Source organism: Aptenodytes patagonicus, chromosome W (genome assembly GCF_965638725.1).
Source record: "Aptenodytes patagonicus chromosome W, bAptPat1.pri.cur, whole genome shotgun sequence".
Classification (NCBI taxonomy): domain Eukaryota; kingdom Metazoa; phylum Chordata; class Aves; order Sphenisciformes; family Spheniscidae; genus Aptenodytes; species Aptenodytes patagonicus.
Window position 1 is genome coordinate 33,155,326 of NC_134981.1, and position 24,131 is coordinate 33,179,456.

The following is a 24,131-nucleotide window of genomic DNA, read 5'->3' on the forward strand; positions in this document are numbered from 1 at the left end:
AAGTCTTCTCTTTGGACAAAGTCCCTACCTATCTCCTTTGCTAGCCTGTAGACGTCTCTTGGAAAAGGAGCCTGATTCTCCTCTTCCTCTGGTCTGTGTCTCTTCCTTCAGCTAGGAATCAAAAATAGCCATCTGATTTCTAGTACTTGCATGCTGTTTGTCAGTAAAGCAAGGTGAGCTGCCACCTAGTTCTTAGAAGGTCCTGTATGTTCTATTCCACCTCTTCTCCAAAAAGACTAGAATATTTGTCCAGTATTTTACACTCTTCAGAAAAAGGATCTGCATCTTCAAAAACGGTCCCAACTCAAAGCTGCAGCGTAAATCCAGACAGCTGAAATGCCAGATTGTTGGATAATCTCCTGAATGGTTTATAACCATTTCAACTAGGGAAAGTCAATCACCAAAGTAAACAGACACCCCTAAATACAAGCTAACCGGGACTTGGTAGCCCAACCTATTGACAAATACTTTTCAGAATAACAGAATTACTGAGGTTGGAAGAGCCCTCTGGAGAACACCTAGTCCAGACCCCCACCCTCCCAAAACAGGATCAACTAGAGCAGGTTACTCAGGGCCATGTCCAGTCAGGTTTTTAATATCTCCAAGGATGGAGACTCCACAATCTCTCCGAGAAACTGGTTCCAGTTTGCCCAGAAAACACACAATTTAAACATTAGAAAAAACCTTTTATTTCCCATATTTCAATATATGCCCACTGCCTCTTGCCCTGTCAGTGGCCATCACTGAGAAGAGTCAGGCTCCATCTTCTTCACACTCTCCCATCAGGTAAACAATATGCACTGATAAGATACCCCCTCAGCCTTCTCTTCTCCGGGCTAAACAATCCCAGCCCTCTCAGCCTCTCCTTGTATGATGGATACATATAAAAACCAGTTTATTTCTCTCATCCTCCATTGTCAAAAAAACCACTGTCCCTGTTTAACAGCATCTGTACAAAAAATTAATTTCATATCAAAGTAGGGCTTTGTACTGAGTCCATTAGAAGAGATGCACTAAATTTCACTAGAATTCTCTGTCCAAGTACATGACATTTGAGCCTTCCATGATGCTTTCTTAAATAACGGGATGCTTAAAGGGGAGCACAACTGTTGCAAACTAGAGTATGAATTTTTTGTAACATCCAGCTAACTACACTTGCTATTTGACATTAGGAACTGGGTCTTCCACCAAGGCACTTGTATAAGCTACACATTACTGTATTGGGTTTGTGTGGCAAGGTTTTGGTAGCAGGGGGGGCTACAGGGGTGGCTTCTGTGAGAAGCTGCTAGAAGCTTCCCCCATGTCCAAGAGAGCCAATACCAGCCAGCTCCAAGACAAACCTGCTGCTGACTCAAAGCTGAGCCAATCAGCGACGGTGGCAGCGCCTCTGTGATAACATCTTTAAGAAGGGGAAAAAACTGCTGCACAACCACAGCCAGGAGACAGGAGTGAGAGTATGTGACAGAAACAACTCTGCAGACACCAAGGTCAGTGAAAAAGGAGGGGGGGGAGGGGCGCCAGAGCAGAGATTCCCCTGCAGCCTGTGGTGAAGACCATGGTGAGGCAAGCTGTCCCCCTGCAGCCCATGGAGGTCCATGGTGGAGCAGATATCCACCTGCAGCTCATGGAGGACCCCACACCGGAGCAGGTGGATGCGCCCTGAAGGAGGCTGTGACCCCATGGAGAGCCTGTGCTGGAGCAGGCTCCTGGCAGGACCCGTGACCCCGTGGAGAGAGGAGCCCACACTGGAGCAGGTTTTCTGGCAGGACTTGTGACCCCGTGGGGGACCCACACTGGAGCAGTCTGTTCCTGAAGGACTGCACCCCGTGGGAAGGACCCACGCTGGAGAAGTTCGTGGAGGACTGTCTCCCATGGGAGGGACCCCACGCTGGAGCAGGGGAAGAGTGTGAGGAGTCCTCCCCCTGAGGAGGAAGGAGCGGCAGAGACAATGTGTGATGAACTGACTGCAACCCCCATTCCCTGTCCCCCTGCGCCGCTTGGGGGAGGAGGAGGTAGAGAAATCGGGAGTGAAGTTGAGCCTGGGAAGAAGGGAGGGGTGGGGGGAAGGAGTTTTTACTTTTGTTCTTATTTCTCATTACCCTACTCTGATTTGACTGGCAATAAATTAATTTTCCCCGAGTCGAGTCTGTTTTGCCCGTGACGGTAATTGGTGCGTAATCTCCCTGTCCTTATCTCGACCCACGAGCCTTTCATTATATTTTCTCTTCCCTGTTCAGCTGAGGAGGGGGAGTGATAGAGCGGCTTGGTGGGCACCTGGCATCCAGCCAAGGTCAACCCACCACAATTACTTATCTAATTCAACACTCCTGAGGCATACAGGCAGAAAATGTTATGTTTTCTAAACTGACAGAATTATCTCTACTCTGTGCAGGTATTTAACCCATGAAATAATGTTAACAATGCATTAAAATAGGAAGCTGCATATGCTTAAAGAAGCCACAGTATTTTGCCCATAAACCTCCAAAACATGGGACATTTCATATAACCCAAACAGAATGTTCAGAAACCATTACAGCCTTTTCTGCATTATATGAACCATGAACTCCTGAATTTTGAGGGCTATGGAAATTTTGCTTTTGTCCAGGAAAGTGATTATAATACGTAGAACTTTTCCCAATTCATCCAGCATTTCATTCTCTCAAGGTAACAGATAAAATTTGGTATCTAAATTTGACATGTGATATTATTGAACTCCATAATAGCTGAGGTATTCAGAAAGGACTTTTTCCACCAAAGCTTCTGAACTTAAGTTAGCTGCAATGCTTTTAGAATATGCCTGAGTTAGTCCATTTACAGAGCTTATAATCAATCAATCTCTCAGCCTCCTTTTGCTGTACTGAATTTATCCAGACTTCCACCCAGTTTACCCTCCCCTCAGAGGCAAAAACAACAGCTAGATTTCCTGTTTACTGTCAGCATGGTTAAGGAATGTTAATTTTTACTTGTATCTGGCCATCTAACCAGCTAAACAAGGTGTCCTTATCTTCCAACTGAGATACATTCACTTTCTGAATAGCTAGCCAGCCAAATGACATGCTTGCTTCCTGCTGTTCAGCCATCCAGCCAAGAAAATTCATTGCTCGCCATTCTTAAGGTGGCCAAGTGGCAAAGACTACCACCCAACTGTTCGTAAGCCCAACAAATTGCTCTACAGACCGACACTGTACAGTATGTAACCAAGGAACTATATAACAGTGACTCAAACTTTCATCAGGACAAAGATGATGTTTGATGTCCCTCTATCATAACTTTTGGATGGCTCCAACACAGCGAAACGGCATAAGAACCATCTACTTACTGTCCTCAAGGACTATACTATGCAGTTATGTGAAAGGCAAGCACCAGCTGCCAAACAAGAAACTATTTTCTATCAAGCATCATACAGAGCTCTGTAATAGATTTTACTTTACAGGGAAATCTACAAAACAGAAAGAATACAAATTGAATTAGTAAGTGACATGGTGATATTGATACATAAAAATTAAAATTAGGATGCGCATTTTTCATGGTGTGTCACTGTACTGACAAGTCCAAAAAAAGCATGAAAAAATTCTAAACAAACCTGCTAGAACTACGAGATCTTCTTGAAGAGCTATAGCTTCTTGGTGGTGTTCTGGATCTCTTCTCTTTCTTCTTTTTATCATCTCTCTCTTTTTCTCTTTCTCGCTCCTTCTTCTCCTTATCCTCATCTTTTTCCTTTTCTTTGTCTCTGTCCTTCTCTTTGTCCCCTCCTTTGTCCTTATCTCCCTCCTTGTCCTTAATCTTCTCTCTGTCCTTCTCCCCCTCTTTCTCAACATCATCTTTTTCCTTGTTCTGGTCTACCTCTTCCCTGTCTTTTTCTTTCTCCTTATCTTTGTCCTTTTCCCTGTCCTTGTCCCTGTCCCTATCTTTGTCCTTATCCTTGTCCCTGTCTCTATCCCTATCCTTGTCTCTGACTATCTCTCGATCTTTGTTTCGTTCTTTCTCTCTCTCCCAGTCCTTCTTGTCCTTATCCCTGTTTCTCTCTTTATCTCGCTCTCTTTCCCTTTCTTTGTCTCTGTCCCGGTCTCTCTCCTTCTCTTTGACTCGGTCTCTCTCTTTCTCCTTTTCCTTGACCTTTTCTTTGTCTCTTTTCTTGTCCCTGTGAAAAGCCAAACACAAATCCATTAATTCATCTTTGAACTTTCCAATAAAAATTACAACTAACTCTTTAGCATACATTAATTGTTCAAGAGAAAAATATGTATTTCTGTTGAAAAAAAGTAATTATTCAAAATTTTAATTTTCCACCCCTGTTCACCATGAGAAAGAGGCTATATAGCTAGGAAAAATTTGGAAACCAAGTTGGGGTGGGGAGGGCCAAAATCAAATCAAACTGTGATCTTCAAAGTGATGTTATTACACTTTGAAAGAATGTCTTTTCACCTCACAGCTACATTACTATACATACATAAATTTTCTACATTTTGTCAGGAGTGAGACAAACTCTACAACTTGTAAATCCATTCTTTACTAAAAGTTTGTCCACGTAAAATGGACTGCAGATTAACCACCCCCACATGAATAATGACAGCTGACTGGACAGAAGTCTTTATTCTACAGTGTTCTCTCATAAATATCCTGGAACTGCTTGGAAGTCCAACATGAATTAATACACAGAAACAAAAAAAACAGGGATAAAATTTCACCAAATTCCCTCAAAAGGCAAATGTAATTTACCAAGACAATTCAATCATCTGTAATGTCATTAGTAATTTGAAAATTATTGAAAAATCATTAAGACAGTAAAAACAGAAGCAAGGTAACAGAACAAGTCAGCTTCTTTGGGATAGGCAGAATGATACATGTTCATAAAAACAGCGAGGAAAATTCCAATGGATGTTCTAGTAGTCAAGCCAAATAAAAATTTATTAGATCACAGCTTTGGCTGGAAGATTACATTTTGGTAAAGGATTATTTGGAAGCACGAGACTCTGAACCATCTTTCCTTTCTAGCAAAGAGGAGAGACACACGACTCCTAGACCTGCCTCTAGGACATATGAAAATGAACAATTGTTCAGAGAGAGAAACAGGAGAAAGCACAAGAGAAGTTGTTGATCAGCAGGCCTTTTCATGTCCAAGAGAACCAGATTGACAGAAGTTGCTGCATCTATTGGTATTGGTACCTATTCTAGGATTTTTAAAGATTCTCAAAGAGACTCCTTCAGACGTGAAAGGCCCTACACACAGCCCCCACCTTTCTTCATTGGAACAAGTGTTTGGCTACTAATAAATAGTAGGCTTGTTTCATGGTCTGTGACCTGAAGACTTTGGTTCCCATCAGGTTTTGGCAAATACCTCTTTAGATGTCTCACAGAAGGAATGTAAGATCATAAAGATGAAACAGCACACAATCCCTGCAATAGCAGGGGGTCTCACAATGACCCAAGAAGCACCTTCAGTTATTTATCACAGAGATTTCATTGGACTTGCCCCTTCCAGTGAGCAGATATCTCAAGAAGCTCCAGACAACAGCAACAGAGTCAAAAGGATCCATCAGCAAAGCCCAGCTATGTAGCCTACTCCTAACTGTTCCCACCGAGGTCCACAGATCTGCAGTTCTCTTTCCCACAAAACTTCTCCCCTCAGAAAACAAGAGACAACTGCACAACCTAAGTACGAAGCTCCCTTTAAATGAGTCAGGGGAATTACAAAGACGAAACAGAAAGAAAAGTACCAAGGCTTCTATTCATGAAGCTACTTTCATAGGCACTTTTGTTTTGTGAATATTCACTATTTCATCCCTCAGAAAATTACGTTATCATCCAAGGAGATAAAGAAATTATCTTGTTGGAATTTCATGGTTCAATAATTAGACAATCAGACTTAAAAAATAATAGACTAGGTAAAATATAGATGTATTAGATCCTGAAATGTAAATATGCCACATAACAGACACATGCATTTGTGCCTACAGCAGTGTATGGCCAATATGAAATAGCCAAAGGCAAAAATAAAAGCACATGCACAAAAAAACTTTATACATGTTCTCAGAATGCGGGATCAAGTTCAGCCTGAATCCAACCTTCTCAACAGATACAGACTGAAGAAGCATCACCCACTTTTTTGTGCGTTGCACAGACTACACGGAACATACCTAATCCGTTGGTTAAAGTCTGACAATTAAAGTTACCTATTTTCAATCAGCTTGCACGTTGGTATAAATGTAGACTAGACTTTGGTATCAAAGTTTAGGTACCTCAGTGTTGTGGTTTAACCCCCATAGGCACCATATGAGTTACTATGAAGAAAATTAACTATATCCCAGCCAAAACCAGTACACTCAGCATAAAAATTTACTTTCCATTCTTTTGTCCCACAAACAAAGCCTAGGGACAGGCTAAAGCATTTAGAGATTCCATCCTTTGCCATCACCTAAAAGGTTCGTTAGGTTTTTTTCAAAAACTTTGTACTGTGTGCTAAGAAGAACAGTATCATTTCTTAGGAATGGAACTCACCGAGAATGAGAGCGACTTCTTGATTTTCGCCTTTCCCTAGATCTAGACCGTTTTTTCAGGGGACTTCTGGATCTGCGTCTGTCCTTGTGTCTTGAGAGCGATCTGTTGCCAGATCTACTTCTATATGAACAACACCAGAAGAAAAATACTTTAATATTGAAACTTCATTAAAATTAGGTCAACCAAGAAGGGAAAAAAAAACAGATAAATTTTGCCTCACTACATAAAATTATATAGATTTACACCTCAGTAATATACTGCCTACCAACATTTTTGTAAATATGGATACTTTAAGCTTCACCAGGTGCACATGTTCTCCTTTGAAACAATGCACCATTTAAGTAATACTCATGTTTCATAATAACTTCCATGAACATTCTGGAAAATATAAATTCATATCATATTAGGATAGCTGTCCTTAGTAAATCTAGTGCATAAAGTCTACTATAGACAATTTCTAGCAGCTTGTAAAAATAATTAGTTACATTTTTCTTCTTTTCCAGGCCCAGTCACTTATTGCAGTCTTGGTCAATGAAGAAAGATGGCTTTAATTGGCCTCTTTGTTCTCCAGCCTTACAATTTAATTGAACTTAAAAAAACAAAAAAACCCCAAAAAAACCCCCAAAAAAACAAACCTCACTATCTGTGGCTCAGCATTTAGTCAAGTTACCTTTTCAGTTGAAAGGATATGTTAGCATGGATTTGAATTATACGAGTTCTCAAGAAAAGGAATGAGCATTTACTACATGAGAAATAAGGAATGCAAATAATGCGCAGATACTCCAATAGAAATCCAATTAAAGTCTTCTGATAAACATATATAGTATAGTCTCAGATTTGATGAGGAAAACAAGACTTTTAAAAATTACTACACTCTCTTTTCCCAAAATATTCCCTATATTTGGAAGACCATATCCCTAAGAAAACAAAAATAAAAAGCTGAATTTGAACATGAAGTTTCAAAAGAACACATCATTGGATACTTTGCCTAAGAGGTTAAGGTACGATGAAGTTAAACTTACCAAAGACAGAAATTCATGTATATTACTTAATAAATCCTGAAGAACAGGGAGATACAAAAAAATATCAGCTCCACCTGTCTTCTGCAGCTCAAGACACAGATTAAGATATACCAAGAGGAGAGGAGAGGCAATCATTTTTTACCTACAGCTTTGCTCCACATATCAGTGTAGAAATACAAACTAATTACAGGGAAAATTAATTACAATTTAGTCCAAATAAGACCTTGAATAAATTTTATATCATAGAGATGAAAGCAATTTAGGGGTTTTATAAAACAGTAAAACTGGAAAGTGGTAAGGACAGTTTATTCTTAGGGATGAAGTTGCCTCAACAGATCAGACTGGCCTTTTTTCAGCATGTTCTTAAAACTGACAGTAACAGTGGTAAAATCATTTAAAAAAAAATCATAACTATCAACAATTGTTTAAAGCACAGATTTTCTGCAAGTAAAACAAATGCAAATTTATCTTCTAAAAATCAATTTGGTTTGTGTCAGTACAAAATAGCACTGAGATTACTGCAGTGTTACACAAAACAAAGACTGTTTTTCAGTTATGTCCTGAGTTAGAGAAACAGAAGAGAAGCAAGCAATAAGGAAATGAACAAATGATTCTTCTTGCATTAAAAAGGTACCCAATGTTTTGATGTCATTAGATAACATGTACTGTGTAACACTATTACAAAACTGAAGCCTGCACTTCAATCATATTTGTTATCAACTTTCTACTAGCAAAACGAGCTAGCCTATCTGTTCAGTGTTAACAGTAAACTAAATGTTCCATCCACAAAACACAGATAACTATTTCTTTTTAAAATACAGAGGTCACAAAATGAAATTATGGTACATGGCACAAAATGTACCATGAAACCATAGAAATGGTTATGCTACATGGCACAGAGAGTACCTTCTAGTGTGTTTTACCTGAAAGTAATCCTGAAAACATTTAGTATTTAGAGGGAAAGAGTATCTGTTCAGAGACAAAGTTCCTAGTTACTCTGATCTGGTCAGTGTAAGTTACTAGTCTTCTCTACAGGGATACTTGTCTCATAACTCAGTAAGAAATCTCAGTAACCACCGCCACAACAAAAAACAAAAAAAACCCCAGTGTGATCTCTTAGTCCAAAATAAAAAACATACCTACCTGTGTTTTGAGTGTGATCTTTTCCTTCTAGATCGGGATTTTGAGCTAGACCTGGATTCTGAACGAGATCGACCGCCTTTTCTTTCACTGCTCTTTCCAGACTCTGAGAGGAAAAAACCACTTTGCAGTGTAAGCTCAGAACATTTAAAGATCCCAGTTAACAATCTGGCACAAGTGGAATGTACCACACACATAGTGCAAGAGGCCTACGCTTTGCACATCTTCCTTCTTTGCAAATATCCTTCAGAAACATCCAAGAAAGTCATTGCATATACTCGTTGAGTGCAGCCATCCTGCAGCAGTACACATAAACCAGATAATTATAAACAGCTAGCTCTGTTAGGAATGGGATTTATGTTGCTGCCACAATGCACAAGATTATAACACGTTCTCCTCCGGTATATTATGTAATATAGCTACTTTTTTTTTTTTTTAAATAACCTCGGAAGAATAGAATAAATTTGAAAACAAGCATAAAATGTAAATAATAATTAGTACTTTCTATACTTTTAGATATTCCAACCACTGTACAAATATTGAAGTTCTATTCCTCAAACACTGTTTTGGGGGAGGAAGGGATGGAGAGAAGGGGGTGAAAAGTTTGATCCAAAGGCCAGGAAGTCAACAGAAAGCTTACCAGTGACCTCAGCAGACTTTGGTTCAGACTCTAAAAGATTATTATTCTGCTGCTTAACACTGAGGAAATGTTAGAACTATTTTTCTCCCAACCCTAAAAAACAACAGAAAATACTTCCCCCCCCCAAAAAAAACCCTCAAGACCCTCCACTATCTAACCTACATAAGTCAATGTCTGGGTTTTTTAGTAAGAAGAATGACAAAAATCTTGCTGATGAAAAGAAAAAGGAGGATTTCAACTGCAAGTTTAACAAGTTGAGAATTTTTTATGCTGTGGTTTTGCAGTTTAAGTCAGCATAAATCAGCACTGAAATGTCTGTCTAACCACTCAACCCACCAACACCTTCCTCCTTGACCTAGCATTTCAGTGTTAACAGGGATCAAGGAACCAATCCAGATGAAAAAGTGTCCATTACAATATGTTAAGTTTTATCCCAGATTCATTCTCTGATCCCATTTGCTATGCGGATGCACATAGTCTTGAGCCAGCATGAAAAAGAGCATAGCACAGTGACAAAATTAACCTGCTGAAGGAAAGCATAATATTGCTGCTTTCAGCAGCATGCTAGCTCCCTCTGATCGTGAAACTATGGCATTAATGGGTGCTAGAGAACAAAACAAAATATAAAGCTTTTTTTTAAAGTTTCTAAGTACTTTGAACTTTAAAAGCACCAACATTAAGTATTTAGTATTGACTTCATATTTTTGAAAAGATTCAGTGAGCACGTATCTGAAAATAAGATACGATGAAATAAAAAGTCAGCTTTACTGCTTTGTTGCACAAAGACAATTTTGATTATTTTCTTTTGTTTTCCCCTACACGTTGTTCACCTTTGAGTACCCTTTTCCTGTGTTTGAAAGTGCTCTTAAAAGCATGTGCCAAGGTACACACAGAACGTGTCTGTTAGGTAATGAAGATAATATACCTACCTGGCTCAATAGCAGCAGATATGAAAGACTGGGCTTCCCTTACTCTCTTCATCACTTCTTCCAGTTCCTTGGCAGCAGCTTGTGGTGTCATTTCAGGAGGCTTCACTATTGCATTATTGGAGTGATTTATTCTAAATTAAGGAAAAAATAAAACCTTTAACTCTCAAACACTTGAAAAGGGAAAATGAAAAACAAATAAGAAAAGAAAACACTTCAACTTCCACGTATGACTAAAAACTTCAAAGTTCAGCAAAACTACAGATTTTCCTAACACTCATCTGTTCTAAGTATCTGAAATGTCTGTCTTTTATTGCTTTCAAATCTTACCACTTTTAAATAAATGCGGCACAATATTTCTGTGTTAAAATATTTTCTAGTAGAAGTCTAGAAATCTGTTTCACTATTTCAGATCAAATCTCTACATTAAGGCCTACTAATTACATACACATCATATATAAAGCTTAATTAGTACCAAGGACTTTGCAGATTCTCTCACTGTTATGCATTCACTAACTCAAGATTAGATGTAGAAATATTTTACTCGATGCCATCCATATTCTTCTTAGAGAAAGTTATGCCCAACCTTGAAATTGGAGTTCATAAAAGTGTTCCAGTTTACTAAAAATAGGTCCTTATATTGAAAAAATATTCATCACAGCAGTTTCCTGCACATCAGTGTCATAAATGTATAAGGATACTAAGAAATCTCCCATTCAATATTCATATGGATAATTAATTTCTTACTTCAGTGGCCTGTCTCCAAACATAACTCCATTAAAGGCAAGAGCTCGAGGTACAGAATTTTGGTCTGCAAATTCCACAAAAGCAAATCGTGTTGGTTGCGTCTCATCACCTGCCATTCGCACAAATTTGACTTCTCCAACTTGCTTAAAGAATTCAAGCAGCTGATCTGCTGTTGTAGTCTAGAAAGAGTCGAAGAGCTCAGCTGAAGTAAAATATATAATAAAAACCACTTATCCAACATATCAGGTAATCTAAGAGCTACAGATTTTGGAAAGACATCTCACCATTATTGCATAGGCGACATGAATTTGGTAATGTTACACTTGAAGAGAGAAAGGTATTTTTTCTTCCATTAATCTAAAGAATATATTACAATTTAAAATACTGCAACCACAAGCCCTGAAGTACTACATCTAGGTTAAAAAAGCACTTGCACAGGATTTTGCACTTTTCGGACAACTCATTCGAAATAACTGATGAGGAATTTCCTTATACATCTGTGTCTAAGCTATTGATTGTGAATTTTGATCAATTAAAAAAAAAATCCAAACAGTATTACAAGACTTCGTTTTTATCTGTTTTTCTACTAGCTTCCAGCTTGTTTTATTTTATTGCGATCAATAGTACTTTTACACTCTAGTAGCTACTTTGACAGTCAAAAAAACCCAAAATCAAATACTTATATTGCCATCAGACAAAAGCAAATTGTTTTTTAATTAATTCAATCAATTGCTGAAAAAACAAATTTCTGACAGACCTAACTTTCCTGTCAGAGAACCTCAAAGGTATATATGCTAATCTTGCAACTTCCACTAGGACAAATCATTCCTTCTTACTGTACTTAAGCAACTGCACAGTGTTGTGGGGGACAGCTACCATGATCTCACGACTTCTGAGGCGTTGTTCAGCTAACACAACCCAGCTAGACATTTGATCAACACACACAATCATAAGTATGTTTCTTGAATTCAGCTACAGTGTGATTTCTCTGGTATCCTGCTAGAATGAATTCCACAGTCTGGTCTGATCTGATTGGCAAAGGAGCATTAAGAATTTGAAATATCATTAGTAACCAAAAAGAGTATTTTTTTGTTTGTTTGTTTAAATTCCTATTGGCATGAACTAACGAAAACTCTTAACATGTAAGATTATAATTCATAAATTGCAATTCTGCATCTTCCATTAGTAATGCCAATAAGAAAAAAAAAAGCTACCTGTGAATTCAAGTTTCCAACGTAGACTGTTCTTCTGATTTCATCAATTTTGGATGGGTCCACGTTCCCCATAATTGGCGGTTGTGGTATTTCTCCAAGTGCCGTAATGTTAGGGTCCAATGCTGCTGCTGGTATAGCCCCCAAGGTGCCAAGTGAAACACCGAGCTGGAAAACACAAAAATAGAATGCGCTTTGCAACCAAGCACTGGTGGGAGATACTTCACTTGTTAATACTTGCCTGCCTTGTGCATTTCTATAAAAATAAATCTAATTAATACAGGCAAGACTTTAAAATGTAAGGTCCCAGCTGAGTACTGTATTGGGTTTATGTGGAAAGGTTTTGGTAGCGGGGGGGGAGGGCTACAGGGGTGGCTTCTGTAAGAAGATGCCAGAAGCTTCCCCCATGTCCAATAGAGCCAATGCCAGATGGCTCCAAGACAGACCTGCCGCTGGCCAAGGCTGAGCCAATCAGCGATGGTGGTAGCACCTCTGTGATAACATATTTAAGAAGGGGGAAAAACTGCTGCGCAACAGCAGCCAGAAGAGAGAGGAGTGAGAACATGTCAGAGAAACAACCCTGCAGACACCAAGGTCAGTGAAAAAGAAGTGGGGGGAGGTGCTCTAGGAGCCAGAGCAGATTCCCCTGCAGCCTGTGGTGAAGACCATGGTGAGGCAGGCTGTCCCCCTGCAGCCCATGGAGGTCCACGGTGGAGCAGATATCCACCTGCAGCCCATGGAGGACCCCACACCGGAGCAGGTGGATGTGCCCTGAAGGAGGCTGTGACCCCATGGAGAGCCTGTGCTGGAGCAGGCTCCCGGCAGGACCTGTGACCCCATGGAGAGAGGAGCCCACGCTGGAGCAGGTTTTCTGGCAGGACTTGTGACCCCGTGGGGGACCCACACTGGAGCAGTCTGTTCCTGAAGGACTGCACCCTGTGGAAAGGACATGTGGAAAGGACCCACACTGGAGCAGTTCATGAAGAACTGCAGCCTGTGGGAAGGACCCACGTTGGAGAAGATCGTGGAGGACTGTCTCCCGTGGGAGGGACACCACGCTGGAACAGGGGGAAGAGTGTGAGGAGGAAGGAGCGTGTCCTGGTTTCGGCAGGGATAGAGTTAATTTCTTTTCTAGTAGCTGGTACAGTGTTTTGGATTTAGGATGAGAACAAAGTTGATAACGCACCGATGTTTTAGTTGTTGCTAGGTAATGCTTACACTAGCCAAGGACTTTTCAGCTTCCCATGCTCTACTGACTGAGAAGGCTGAAGGTGCACAAGAAGCTGGGAGGGGGCACAGCCAAACTGGCCAAAGGGACATTCCATACCATGTGACGTCATGCTCAGTACATAAACTGGGGAAAGCTGGCCGGGGGGGCCGCTGCTCAGGGACTGGCTGGGCATCGGTCGGCGGGTGGTGAGCAATTGTACTGTGCATCACTTGCTTTGTGTATTATTATTATTATTATTATCATATTATTATTATTATCATTTTATTTCAATTATTAAACTGTTTTTATCTCAACCCACGAGTTTTTTCTCACTTGTGCTCTTCCAATTCTCTCCCCCATCCCACCGGGGGTGGGGGGAGTGAGCGAGCGGCTGCGTGGTGCTTAGTTGCCGACTGAAGTTAAACCACGACAGTCCTTTTTGGCGCCCAACGTGGGGCTCGAAGGGTTTGAGATAATAACAGATTAACCGGAGTGTATTAAAGAACTTATATCTGTTAGTAGTTGTGGGTCACAATGTTGGTTTCTCTGTTCTCGATATTGATTTGTATAATCTGCATCGTGCTCTTTTTCCTGCTGTACATGTTAAAGATTGGTGTTGGGTTTTGCAGTTTGCTGTGGTCTGCAGTGAATAGTAATGTCTCGCTTGGGAGGTTTGTTTTTAGAACATTGACCTTGACGTTAGTGTGGTATGTAAACTTCGCAATGAAGCCGTTACTGTACCACGGAGATCATTTCGTGGAGACAACTAGCAATTGCAGTAACTTTTCTGAGAGTTTTTTTACGGAGGAAATAGAGAATGGCAGGGTCACTACCTTCTTCTATAATGTTTCCTCCTTCATTACAGTAACTTTTCAGTATTTTGAACATCCTTGGGCAGTTAAGATACTTCTATTAATACTTCTTGGGAATACTGTTTCAGTTTTGTCTAAAGTTGGTAAGCAATTTAAGAATATCATCCAGAGATCTGCCCCAAGGCTGAATAGTTATGAGTGGCAGGGTGTGTGGGCCAAGATGGGCAAGTACCTAGGCCAATGGGCACCCCCAGTGTTTTGGAACTTCACCCCTGAGCAAGTGCAGAATCCTGAAAAGTTAGTAGAATATTTGGACAAAGTATGCTGTCACCCTGGCAACTCCAGAGAGATGCAGCTCATTGCAACGTGCTGGGGCCTGGCCCATGCCTACCGAGCCCTGTTCAACACCATTCAGTGCCCTCAAAGGGAAGGGAAGGTCTCTGGCTCTGACAGTAAAACGACACGCACTGCGGCCACTCAGACCCGGGCAACGCGCCCTGCGGCCACTCCGACCCCAGCGACAGGCCGTGCAGCCACTCAGACCCCGGCAACAGGCCCTGCGGCCACTCAAACCCGGGCAACACGCACTACGGCCACTCCAACCCCAGCGACATGCACTGCAGCCACTCAGACCCCGGCGACATGCACTGCGGCCACTCAGACCCTGGCGACATGCACTGCGGCCACTCCAATCCCGGCGACATGCACTGCAGCCACTCAGACCCCGGCGACATGCACTGCGGCCACTCAGACCCCAGCGACATGCACTGCGGCCACTCAGACCCCAGCGACATGCACTGCAGCCACTCCAATCCCGGCGACATGCACTGCGGCCACTCAGACCCCAGCGACATGCACTGAGGCCACTCAGACCCCGGCGACATGCACTGCGGTCACTCAGACCCCGGCAACAGGCCCTGCGGCCACTCAGACTCCGGTGACATGCACTTGCACTGTGGCCACTCCAACCCCGGCAACAGGCCCTGCGGCCACTCGGACTCCGGTGACATGCACTTGCACTGCGGCCACTCCAACCCCGGCGACATGTACTGCGACCACTCCAACGCCGGCAACAGGCCCTGTGGCTGAACCAAAGAACCAGCCTGTGCCGGTATCAGTCGCCCCTGTACACAAGAAGAAATCTTGGAAGCGAAAGTCAGCTCGTTTAGTAAGGGAGGAAGAAGCTTCTTCTAAAAGGGAACCGGAGGAAGAACTGTACGAATACCCTGGAGAAGGGCCATCACGAGAACGGGAGGAGGAGAGCCGGCCGCTGATCGGGGAGGAGGAAGAGGAAGAACTCATAAACGAGGCAGTGACCACCCGATCTCTATCCCTGAGTGAGCTGCGAGATATACGAAAAGATTTCAGCCGTCGTCCAGGTGAGCATATTGTCACCTGGCTGCTCCGATGCTGGGATAATGGGGCCAGTAGCCTGGAATTAGAGGGTAGGGAAGCCAAGCAGCTGGGATCCCTTTCTAGGGAAGGGGGCATTGATAAAGCAATTGGAAAAGGGACACGTATCCTCAGCCTTTGGAGGCGACTCTTGTCAAGCGTGAAGGAAAGGTATCCCTTTAAGGAAGATGTCATATGTCGCCCAAGCAAGTGGGCCACCATGGAGAAGGGTATCCACTTTCTGAGAGAATTAGCTGTGCTGGAGGTGATTTATGATGACCTGAACAATGAACAACTATCCAAAGATCCAGACGAAGTCAAGTGCACACGACCCATGTGGCGGAAGTTTATAAGGAGCTGTCCTGGTTTCAGCAGGGATAGAGTTAATTTCCTTCCTAGTAGCTGGTACAGTGCTGTGTTTTGGATTTAGGGTGAGAACAATGTTGATAACTCACAGATGTTTTAGTTGTTGCTAGGTAGTGTTTACACTAGTCAAGGACTTCTCAGCTTCCCATGCTCTACTGACTGAGGAGGCTGGAGGTGCACAAGAAGCTGGGAGGGGGCACAGCCAAACTGGCCAAAGGGACATTCCATACCATGTGACGTCATGCTCAGTATATAAAGCTGTGGGAAGAAGAAGGAAGGGGGGGACGTTTGGAGTGATGGCGTTTGTCTTCCCAAGTAACCGTTACGCGTGATGGAGCCCTGCTTTCCTGGAGATGGCTGAACACCTGCCTGCCCATGGGAAGTAGTGAATGAATTCCTTGTTTCGCTTTGCTTGCATGTGTGGCTTTTGCTTTCCCTATTAAACTGCCTTTATCTCAACCCATGAGTTTTCTCACTTTTACCCTTCCGATTCTCTCCCCCATCCCACCGGGGGGGAGTGAGCGAGCGGCTGCGTGGTGCTTAGTTGCCGGCTGAGGTTAAACCACGACAGGAGCTCACCATCATCATACGCCAATTCATTGGCAGTGATAACCTGGAAAGATGGAGAGGAACAAACAGTGGATGAATTGGCTAGTCAACTCCGGCAATACGAGGAAAGTCTTTCTTCCTCCATCGTCTCGGCTGTGGAGAAACTGTCCGAAAAACTGTCCCGGGAGATCCAGCAACTCAGAGAGGATAGGTCCTACTCCTCACCTGTACGGACCAGTATCTCGGCTATTAGAAGTAAGCGTTCTTTTGCTCAAGAGAGAGAATATAAACGGTACACACCACGGGGCACCCTATGGTTTTATCTGCGTGACCACGGAGAGGACATGAGGAAGTGGGATGGAAAACCTACTGCAGCCCTAGGGGCACGGGTACGCGAATTGCAAGGGAAAACAATCACAGAAAGAGGTTCTTCCAGGAAAATTGCTGCTCCAGTTTTCAGCGGGCAGTTCCCCAGACAGGGTAGAAGGGCTGATCTTACTCTTGATCTTAATGAAGAAACTTCTGACTCGTATGTACGAGAAGTGAGAAATGAGTACTGTGATGAGGATTAGAGGGGCCCTGCCTCCAGCCAGGGGGAGGAAAGGGACAACCGGGTTTACTGGACTGTGTGGATTCGGTGGCCTGGCACGTCAGACCCACAGAAGTATAAGGCTCTGGTAGACACCGGTGCACAGTGTACCCTAATGCCATCAAGCTATATAGGGGCAGAACCCATCTGTATTTCTGGGGTGACGGGGGGATCCCAACAGCTAACTGTATTGGAAGCCGAAGTGAGTTTAACTGGGAACGGGTGGCAGAAGCACCCCATTGTGACTGGCCCAGATGCTCCGTGCATCCTTGGCATAGACGACCTCAGGAGAGGGTATTTCAAGGACCCAAAAGGGTACCGGTGGGCTTTTGGTATAGCTGCCTTGGAGACGGAGGAAATTAAACAGCTGTCCACCTTGCCTGGTCTTTCAGAGGACCCCTCTGTTGTGGGGTTGCTGAAGGTCGAAGACCAACAAGTGCCAATCGCTACCACCACAGTGCACCGGCGGCAATATCGCACCAACCGAGACTCCCTGATTCTCATTCATGAGCTGATTCGTCGACTGGAGAGCCAAGGAGTGATCAGCAAGACCCGCTCACCCTTTAACAGTCCCATATGGCCAGTGCGGAAGTCTAATGGAGAGTGGAGACTAACAGTAGACTATCGTGGCCTAAATGAAGTCACGCCACCGCTGAGTGCTGCTGTGCCAGACATGCTAGAACTTCAATACGAACTGGAGTCAAAGGCAGCCAAGTGGTATGCCACAATTGATATTGCTAATGCGTTTTTCTCAATCCCTTTGGCAGCGGAGTGCAGGCCACAGTTTGCTTTCACTTGGAGGGGCGTCCAGTACACCTGGAACCGACTGCCCCAGGGGTGGAAACACAGCCCCACCATTTGCCATGGACTGATCCAGACTGCACTGGAACAGGGTGGAGCTCCAGAACACCTGCAATACATTGATGACATCATCGTGTGGGGCAACACAGCAGGAGAAGTTTTTGAAAAAGGGAAGGAAATAGTCCAAATCCTGCTGAAGGCCGGTTTTGCCATAAAACAAAGTAAGGTCAAGGGACCTGCACAGGAGATCCAATTTTTAGGAATAAAATGGCAAGATGGACGTCGTCAGATCCCAATGGATGTGATCAACAGAATAACAGCCATGTCTCCACCAACTAGCAAAAAGGAAACACAAGCTTTCTTAGGCGTCGTGGGTTTTTGGAGAATGCACATTCCAAATTACAGTCTGATTGTAAACCCTCTCTATCAAGTGACCCGGAAGAAGAACGATTTCAAATGGGGCCCTGAGCAACGACAAGCTTTTGAACAAATTAAGCAAGAGATAGTTCATGCAGTAGCCCTGGGGCCAGTCCGGGCAGGACACGAGGTAAAAAATGTGCTCTATACCGCAGCCGGGGAGAATGGCCCCACCTGGAGCCTCTGGCAGAAAGCACCAGGGGAGACTCGAGGTCGACCCCTAGGGTTTTGGAGTCGGGGATACAGAGGATCCGAGGCCCGCTATACTCCAACTGAAAAAGAGATATTAGCAGCATATGAAGGGGTTCGAGCTGCTTCGGAAGTGATCGGCACTGAAGCACAGCTCCTCCTGGCACCCCGACTGCCGGTGCTAGGCTGGATGTTCAGAGGGAGGGTCCCCTGTACACATCATGCAACTGATGCTACATGGAGGAAGTGGGTCGCCCTGATCACACAACGGGCTCGAATAGGAAACCCCAGTCGCCCAGGAATCCTGGAAGTGATCATGGATTGGCCAGAGGGCAAAGATTTTGGAATATCGCCAGAGGAGGAGGTGATGCGTGCTGAAGAGGCCCCAATGTATAATGAACTGCCAGAAAATGAGAAGCAATATGCCCTGTTCACTGATGGGTCCTGTCGTCTTGTGGGAAAGCATCGGAGGTGGAAAGCTGCTGTATGGAGTCCTATGTGACAAGTTGTAGAAACTGCTGAAGGAGAAGGTGAATCGAGCCAATTTGCAGAAGTAAAGGCCATCCAGCCGGCTTTAGACATTGCTGACCGAGAAAAGTGGCCAGTGCTCTATCTCTATACTGACTCATGGATGGTGGCAAATGCCCTGTGGGGGTGGTTGCAGCAATGGAAGCGGAGCAACTGGCAGCGCAGAGGCAAACCCATCTGGGCTGCCGCACTGTGGCAAGATATTGCTGCCCGGGTGGAGAACCTGGTTGTAAAAGTCCGTCACGTAGATGCTCACGTACCCAAGAGTCGGGCCACTGAAGAACATCAAAATAACCAGCAGGTGGATCAGGCTGCTAAGATTGAAGTGGCTCAGGTGGATCTGGACTGGCAACATAAGGGTGAATTATTTCTAGCTCGGTGGGCCCATGACACCTCAGGCCACCAAGGAAGAGATGCAACATATAGATGGGCTCGTGATCGAGGGGTGGACTTGACCATGGACACTATAGCCCAGGTTATCCATGAATGCGAAACATGCGCTGCAATCAAACAAGCCAAGCGGTTAAAGCCTTTTTGGTATGGAGGACGATGGTTGAAATATCAATATGGGGAGGCCTGGCAGATCGATTATATCACACTCCCACAAACCCGCCAAGGCAAGCGCCACGTGCTTACAATGGTGGAGGCAACCACCGGATGGCTGGAAACATATCCCGTGCCCCATGCCACCGCCCGGAACACTATCCTGGGCCTTGACAAGCAAGTCCTATGGCGACATGGCACCCCAGAAAGAATTGAGTCAGACAATGGGACTCATTTCCGAAACAACCTCATAGACACCTGGGCCAAAGAGCACGGCATTGAGTGGGTGTATCACATCCCCTATCATGCACCAGCCTCTGGGAAAATTGAACGATACAATGGACTGTTAAAGACTACATTGAGAGCAATGGGTGGCGGGACGTTCAAACATTGGGATACGCATTTAGCAAAGGCCACCTGGTTAGTCAACACTCGGGGATCTGCCAATCGAGCAGGCCCTGCCCAGTCAGAACTTTTACGTACTGTAGATGGGAATAAAGTTCCTGTAGTGCACATAAAAAATATGCTGGGGAAGACAGTCTGGGTTATTCCTGCCTCAGGCAGAGGCAGACCCATCCATGGGATCGCTTTTGCTCAAGGACCTGGGTGCACTTGATGGATAATGCGGAAGGATGGGGAAGTCCGATGTGTACCTCAAGGGGATTTGATTTTGGGTGAGAATAGCCAATGATCTGAATTATGTGATGTTAAGTACTAATTATAGTTATAATAGTTATACTAATAATACACAGATATACTAATCATACTAATAATATTATATGCCATACTAATGTTATTACAATAAGAATCACCCAGACTAATGAAGAATAACTTCAGTGAAACCAAGCAAAGCACAGTGATGATGGTACCAGAACTGACTTCAACATGGAACAATCCAACACCACATACCATCTCCATTTTTCCTGCCCTGAAAGATTATTATGACAGATGGAGCCTGAAGTCATGGACTAAATGAACTCACCGAACATTTTAGAGGGATGGCCCACAGACGAAGGGAATGATATCTCTGTGTGTTTGTGTATATATATATATATATATATATATATATATATATATAAAGGGGTGGTGATTAATGAAAATGTACTGGAAAATATGAGACTTGAGCATGACGCAGATGGTATAGAATAAGGGGTGGATATTGTCTTGGTTTCGGCAGGGATAGAGTTAATTTCTTTTCTAGTAGCTGGTACAGTGTTTTGGATTTAGGATGAGAACAAAGTTGATAACGCACCGATGTTTTAGTTGTTGCTAGGTAATGCTTACACTAGCCAAGGACTTTTCAGCTTCCCATGTTCTACCGACTGAGAAGGCTGAAGGTGCACAAGAAGCTGGGAGGGGGCACAGCCAAACTGGCCAAAGGGACATTCCATACCATGTGACGTCATGCTCAGTACATAAACTGGGGAAAGCTGGCCGGGGGGGGCCGCTGCTCGGGGACTGGCTGGGCATCGGTCGGCGGGTGGTGAGCAATTGTACTGTGCATCACTTGCTTTGTGTATTATTATTATTATTATTATTATTATTATCATATTATTATTATTATCATTTTATTTCAATTATTAAACTGTTTTTATCTCAACCCACGAGTTTTTCTAACTTGTGCTCTTCCAATTCTCTCCCCCATCCATCCGGGGGTGGGGGGAGTGAGCGAGCGGCTGCGTGGTGCTTAGTTGCCGACTGAAGTTAAACCACGACAGAGCGGCAGAGACAATGTGTGATGAACTGACTGCAACCCCCATTCCCCGTCCCCTTGTGCCACTCGGGGGGAGGAGGTAGAGAAAATTGGGAGTGAAGTTGAGCCCAGGAAGAAGGGAGGGGTGGGGGGAAGGTGTTTTTAGTTTTGTTCTTATTTCTCATTATCCTACTCTGTTGTTAATTGGCAATAAATTAAATTAATTTCCCCAAGTTGAGTCTGTTTTACCCGTGACGGTAATTGGCAAGTGATCTCCCTGTCCTTATCTCGTCCCACGAGCCTTTCGTCATATTTTTCTCTCCCCTGTCCAGTTGAGAAGGGAGAATGATAGAGCAGCTTGGTGGGCACCTGGCGGCCATCCAAGGTCAACCCACCACAAGTACTTTTTTTTTAAAGAATAAAAATCTACCTATAAATAACCTTCTATAGTTAAGATTTTCTGTCTGCTATCAGTTACCACCTTATCAAAGAGGTCTGGCCAGGCATGCAGTATATCAATCAGAAAACATACAGGCTTGAATTTTTAATGCTTACAGTCAATCAAATTGAGTAAGATGCCTTCAAACACTGCTAATATTCTTATTTTTTTTGCCACAAGAAGTATTATAAGTGGATGAGAAATCGCTGAGGCCTTGCCCAGCAAGGGAAGAAGGGAATTTGCAGTGCGAGGGCCAATTTGTTCCATAACAGACATCAGTCCATCAAAGGGACAGATAAGGTACCTTCTGGACAAACATATCATGTAAGGCAAGATTAATTACAGTTGAAATGCCATAGATATTAAGTCTAAGTACTTTCCCTACAAACACAGTCACTTCCTAGATAATGAGGACAACACAACTCTCATTTTTAGAATTGGGAACTGAAATCTCTCCTGGGGAATGTTATAAAAAAAAGTCACTTAAAAATAACTACTAAATTGATCTGCTGAGTTCCTGGTTTGAATTTTGTTTTCTCCACCCAAAAAAGCAACTGCCTTTCCAGCAAACAAAGTTTCTAACAAGTGTTAGAAACTCTCAACAAACCACCAGTAATTTTTTTTTATGTAACAAGAGAAAACTACTCTGTCTTTACTTGAAATCATCCTTTTATTATTGAACAGAGGGTTATACAGCTTGACTTCCTCTTTGGTATTCTAAAATTCACAAATAATTTATTAAAGATGTATATAAAAACAAAGTCAATTTACCTTAGAAGGTTAGTTTAGAAACAAATGTCTCTAAACACCGCTATTATACCAGTTCTGTTAAATATCTTTATCAATGACCTGGACGAGGGGATTGAGTGCACCCTCAGTAAGTTTGCAGGTGACACCAAGTTGGGCGGGAGTGTTGATCTGCTCGAGGGTAGGAAGGCTCTGCAGAGGGACCTGGACAGGCTGGATCGATGGGCCCAGGCCAACTGTATGAGATTCAACAAGGCCAAGTGCCGGGTCCTGCACTTCGGCCACAACAACCCCATGCAACGCTACAGGCTTGGGGAAGAGTGGCTGGAAAGCTGCCTGTCGGAAAAGGACCTGGGGGTGCTGGTCGACAGCCGGCTGAACATGAGCCGGCAGCGTGCCCAGGTGGCCAAGGCGGCCAATAGCATCCTGGCCTGTATCAGAAATAGTGTGGCCAGCAGGAGTAGGGAAGTGATCGTGTCCCTGTACTCGGCCCTGGTGAGGCCGCCCCTCGAATACTGTGTTCAGTTTTGGGCCCCTCACTACAAGAAGGACGTTGAGGTGCTGGAGCGTGTCCAGAGAAGGGCAACGAAGCTGGTGAAGTGTCTAGAGCACAAGTCTTATGAGGAGCGGCTGAGGAACTGGGACTGTTTAGCCTGGAGAAAAGGAGGCTCAGGGGAGACCTCATTGCTCTCTACAACTACCTGAAAGGAGGTTGTAGTGAGGTGGGTGTCGGTCTCTTCTCCCAAGTAACTAGCGATAGGACGAGAGGAAATGGCCTCAAGTTGCACCAGGGGAAGTTTAGATTGGATGTGAGGAAAAATGTCTTTACTGAAAGAGTGGTGAAACATTGGAACAGGCTGCCCAGGGAAGTGGTTGAGTCACCATCCCTGGAGGTACTTAAGACATGTAGATGTGGCGCTTAGGGCCATGGTTTAGTGGTGGACTTGGTAGTGTTAGGTTTACGGTTGGACTCAATGATCTTAAAGGTCTTTTCCAACCTTAATGATTCTATGATTCTATTTATTTATAATATGGTTATTTATGCTTCATTAGCAGCAATTATGCAGCGGAACCATGAGTAAGCACATTTTGTTTTATGAAATGCCTAAACTATTACTTCACATATCAATGAGGGCAGTATCACCCATTTTAAGACAAAAAAAGGCAACATTCTTGTGAACTAAAAAATTATTTTCAAAGTCATGCAGTGTCTCTCATACAATGACAATTATGAACCATAAACAGAATTAGCCTAAACCTCTAACTGGTGACTTTGGTCCCACTGTTTTATTATATAAGTTGTACACTCTAAAACAGCTGTTGGAGCACAAGCTTCAAAAAGGATGCTGACCTTTGTGCAGGTTTTTGAAATAGTGCAGAAGAAATCAAACTTGGTTAAAGCAATTTTTTTATGGAAGGAAGGAAAGAAGGAAGACACTAAATACATTCATTTCTTCTAGGACGCTGATCAGTATCGGCTAAGAATATGAGAGTGGGAATAATGTTTCTGGTAATGGAGACAGATGAGGACAGATAGGTTTGGGAATCTGCAGGACACCCTTAACACGAGTCAAAAATCTAGGATGGTACCAGTAACAACATCAATACACACACTGCTGCAATATGTTTGGAAGACTGAGGACTTTCATCTTCAAATAACATGGGGTTAGTG

The 24,131-nt window shown here is 43.4% G+C and overlaps 1 protein-coding gene across 2 annotated transcripts in view; it reads right to left on the reverse strand.

Annotated features, from left to right (window-relative positions):
* LOC143171910 (uncharacterized) overlaps positions 1-24,131 on the reverse strand; it is a 54,210-nt gene that overhangs the window by 11,615 nt on the left and 18,464 nt on the right. For both annotated transcript variants that reach the window (XM_076361089.1, XM_076361090.1), the window contains 6 exons: positions 12,188-12,352; positions 10,974-11,152; positions 10,230-10,360; positions 8,664-8,766; positions 6,499-6,618; positions 3,584-4,141 (listed from right to left, as the gene is read on the reverse strand). In XM_076361089.1, the coding sequence (XP_076217204.1) occupies positions 3,584-4,141; positions 6,499-6,618; positions 8,664-8,766; positions 10,230-10,360; positions 10,974-11,152; positions 12,188-12,352 (1,256 nt within the window). The remainder of the gene's footprint in view (positions 1-3,583; positions 4,142-6,498; positions 6,619-8,663; positions 8,767-10,229; positions 10,361-10,973; positions 11,153-12,187; positions 12,353-24,131) is intronic.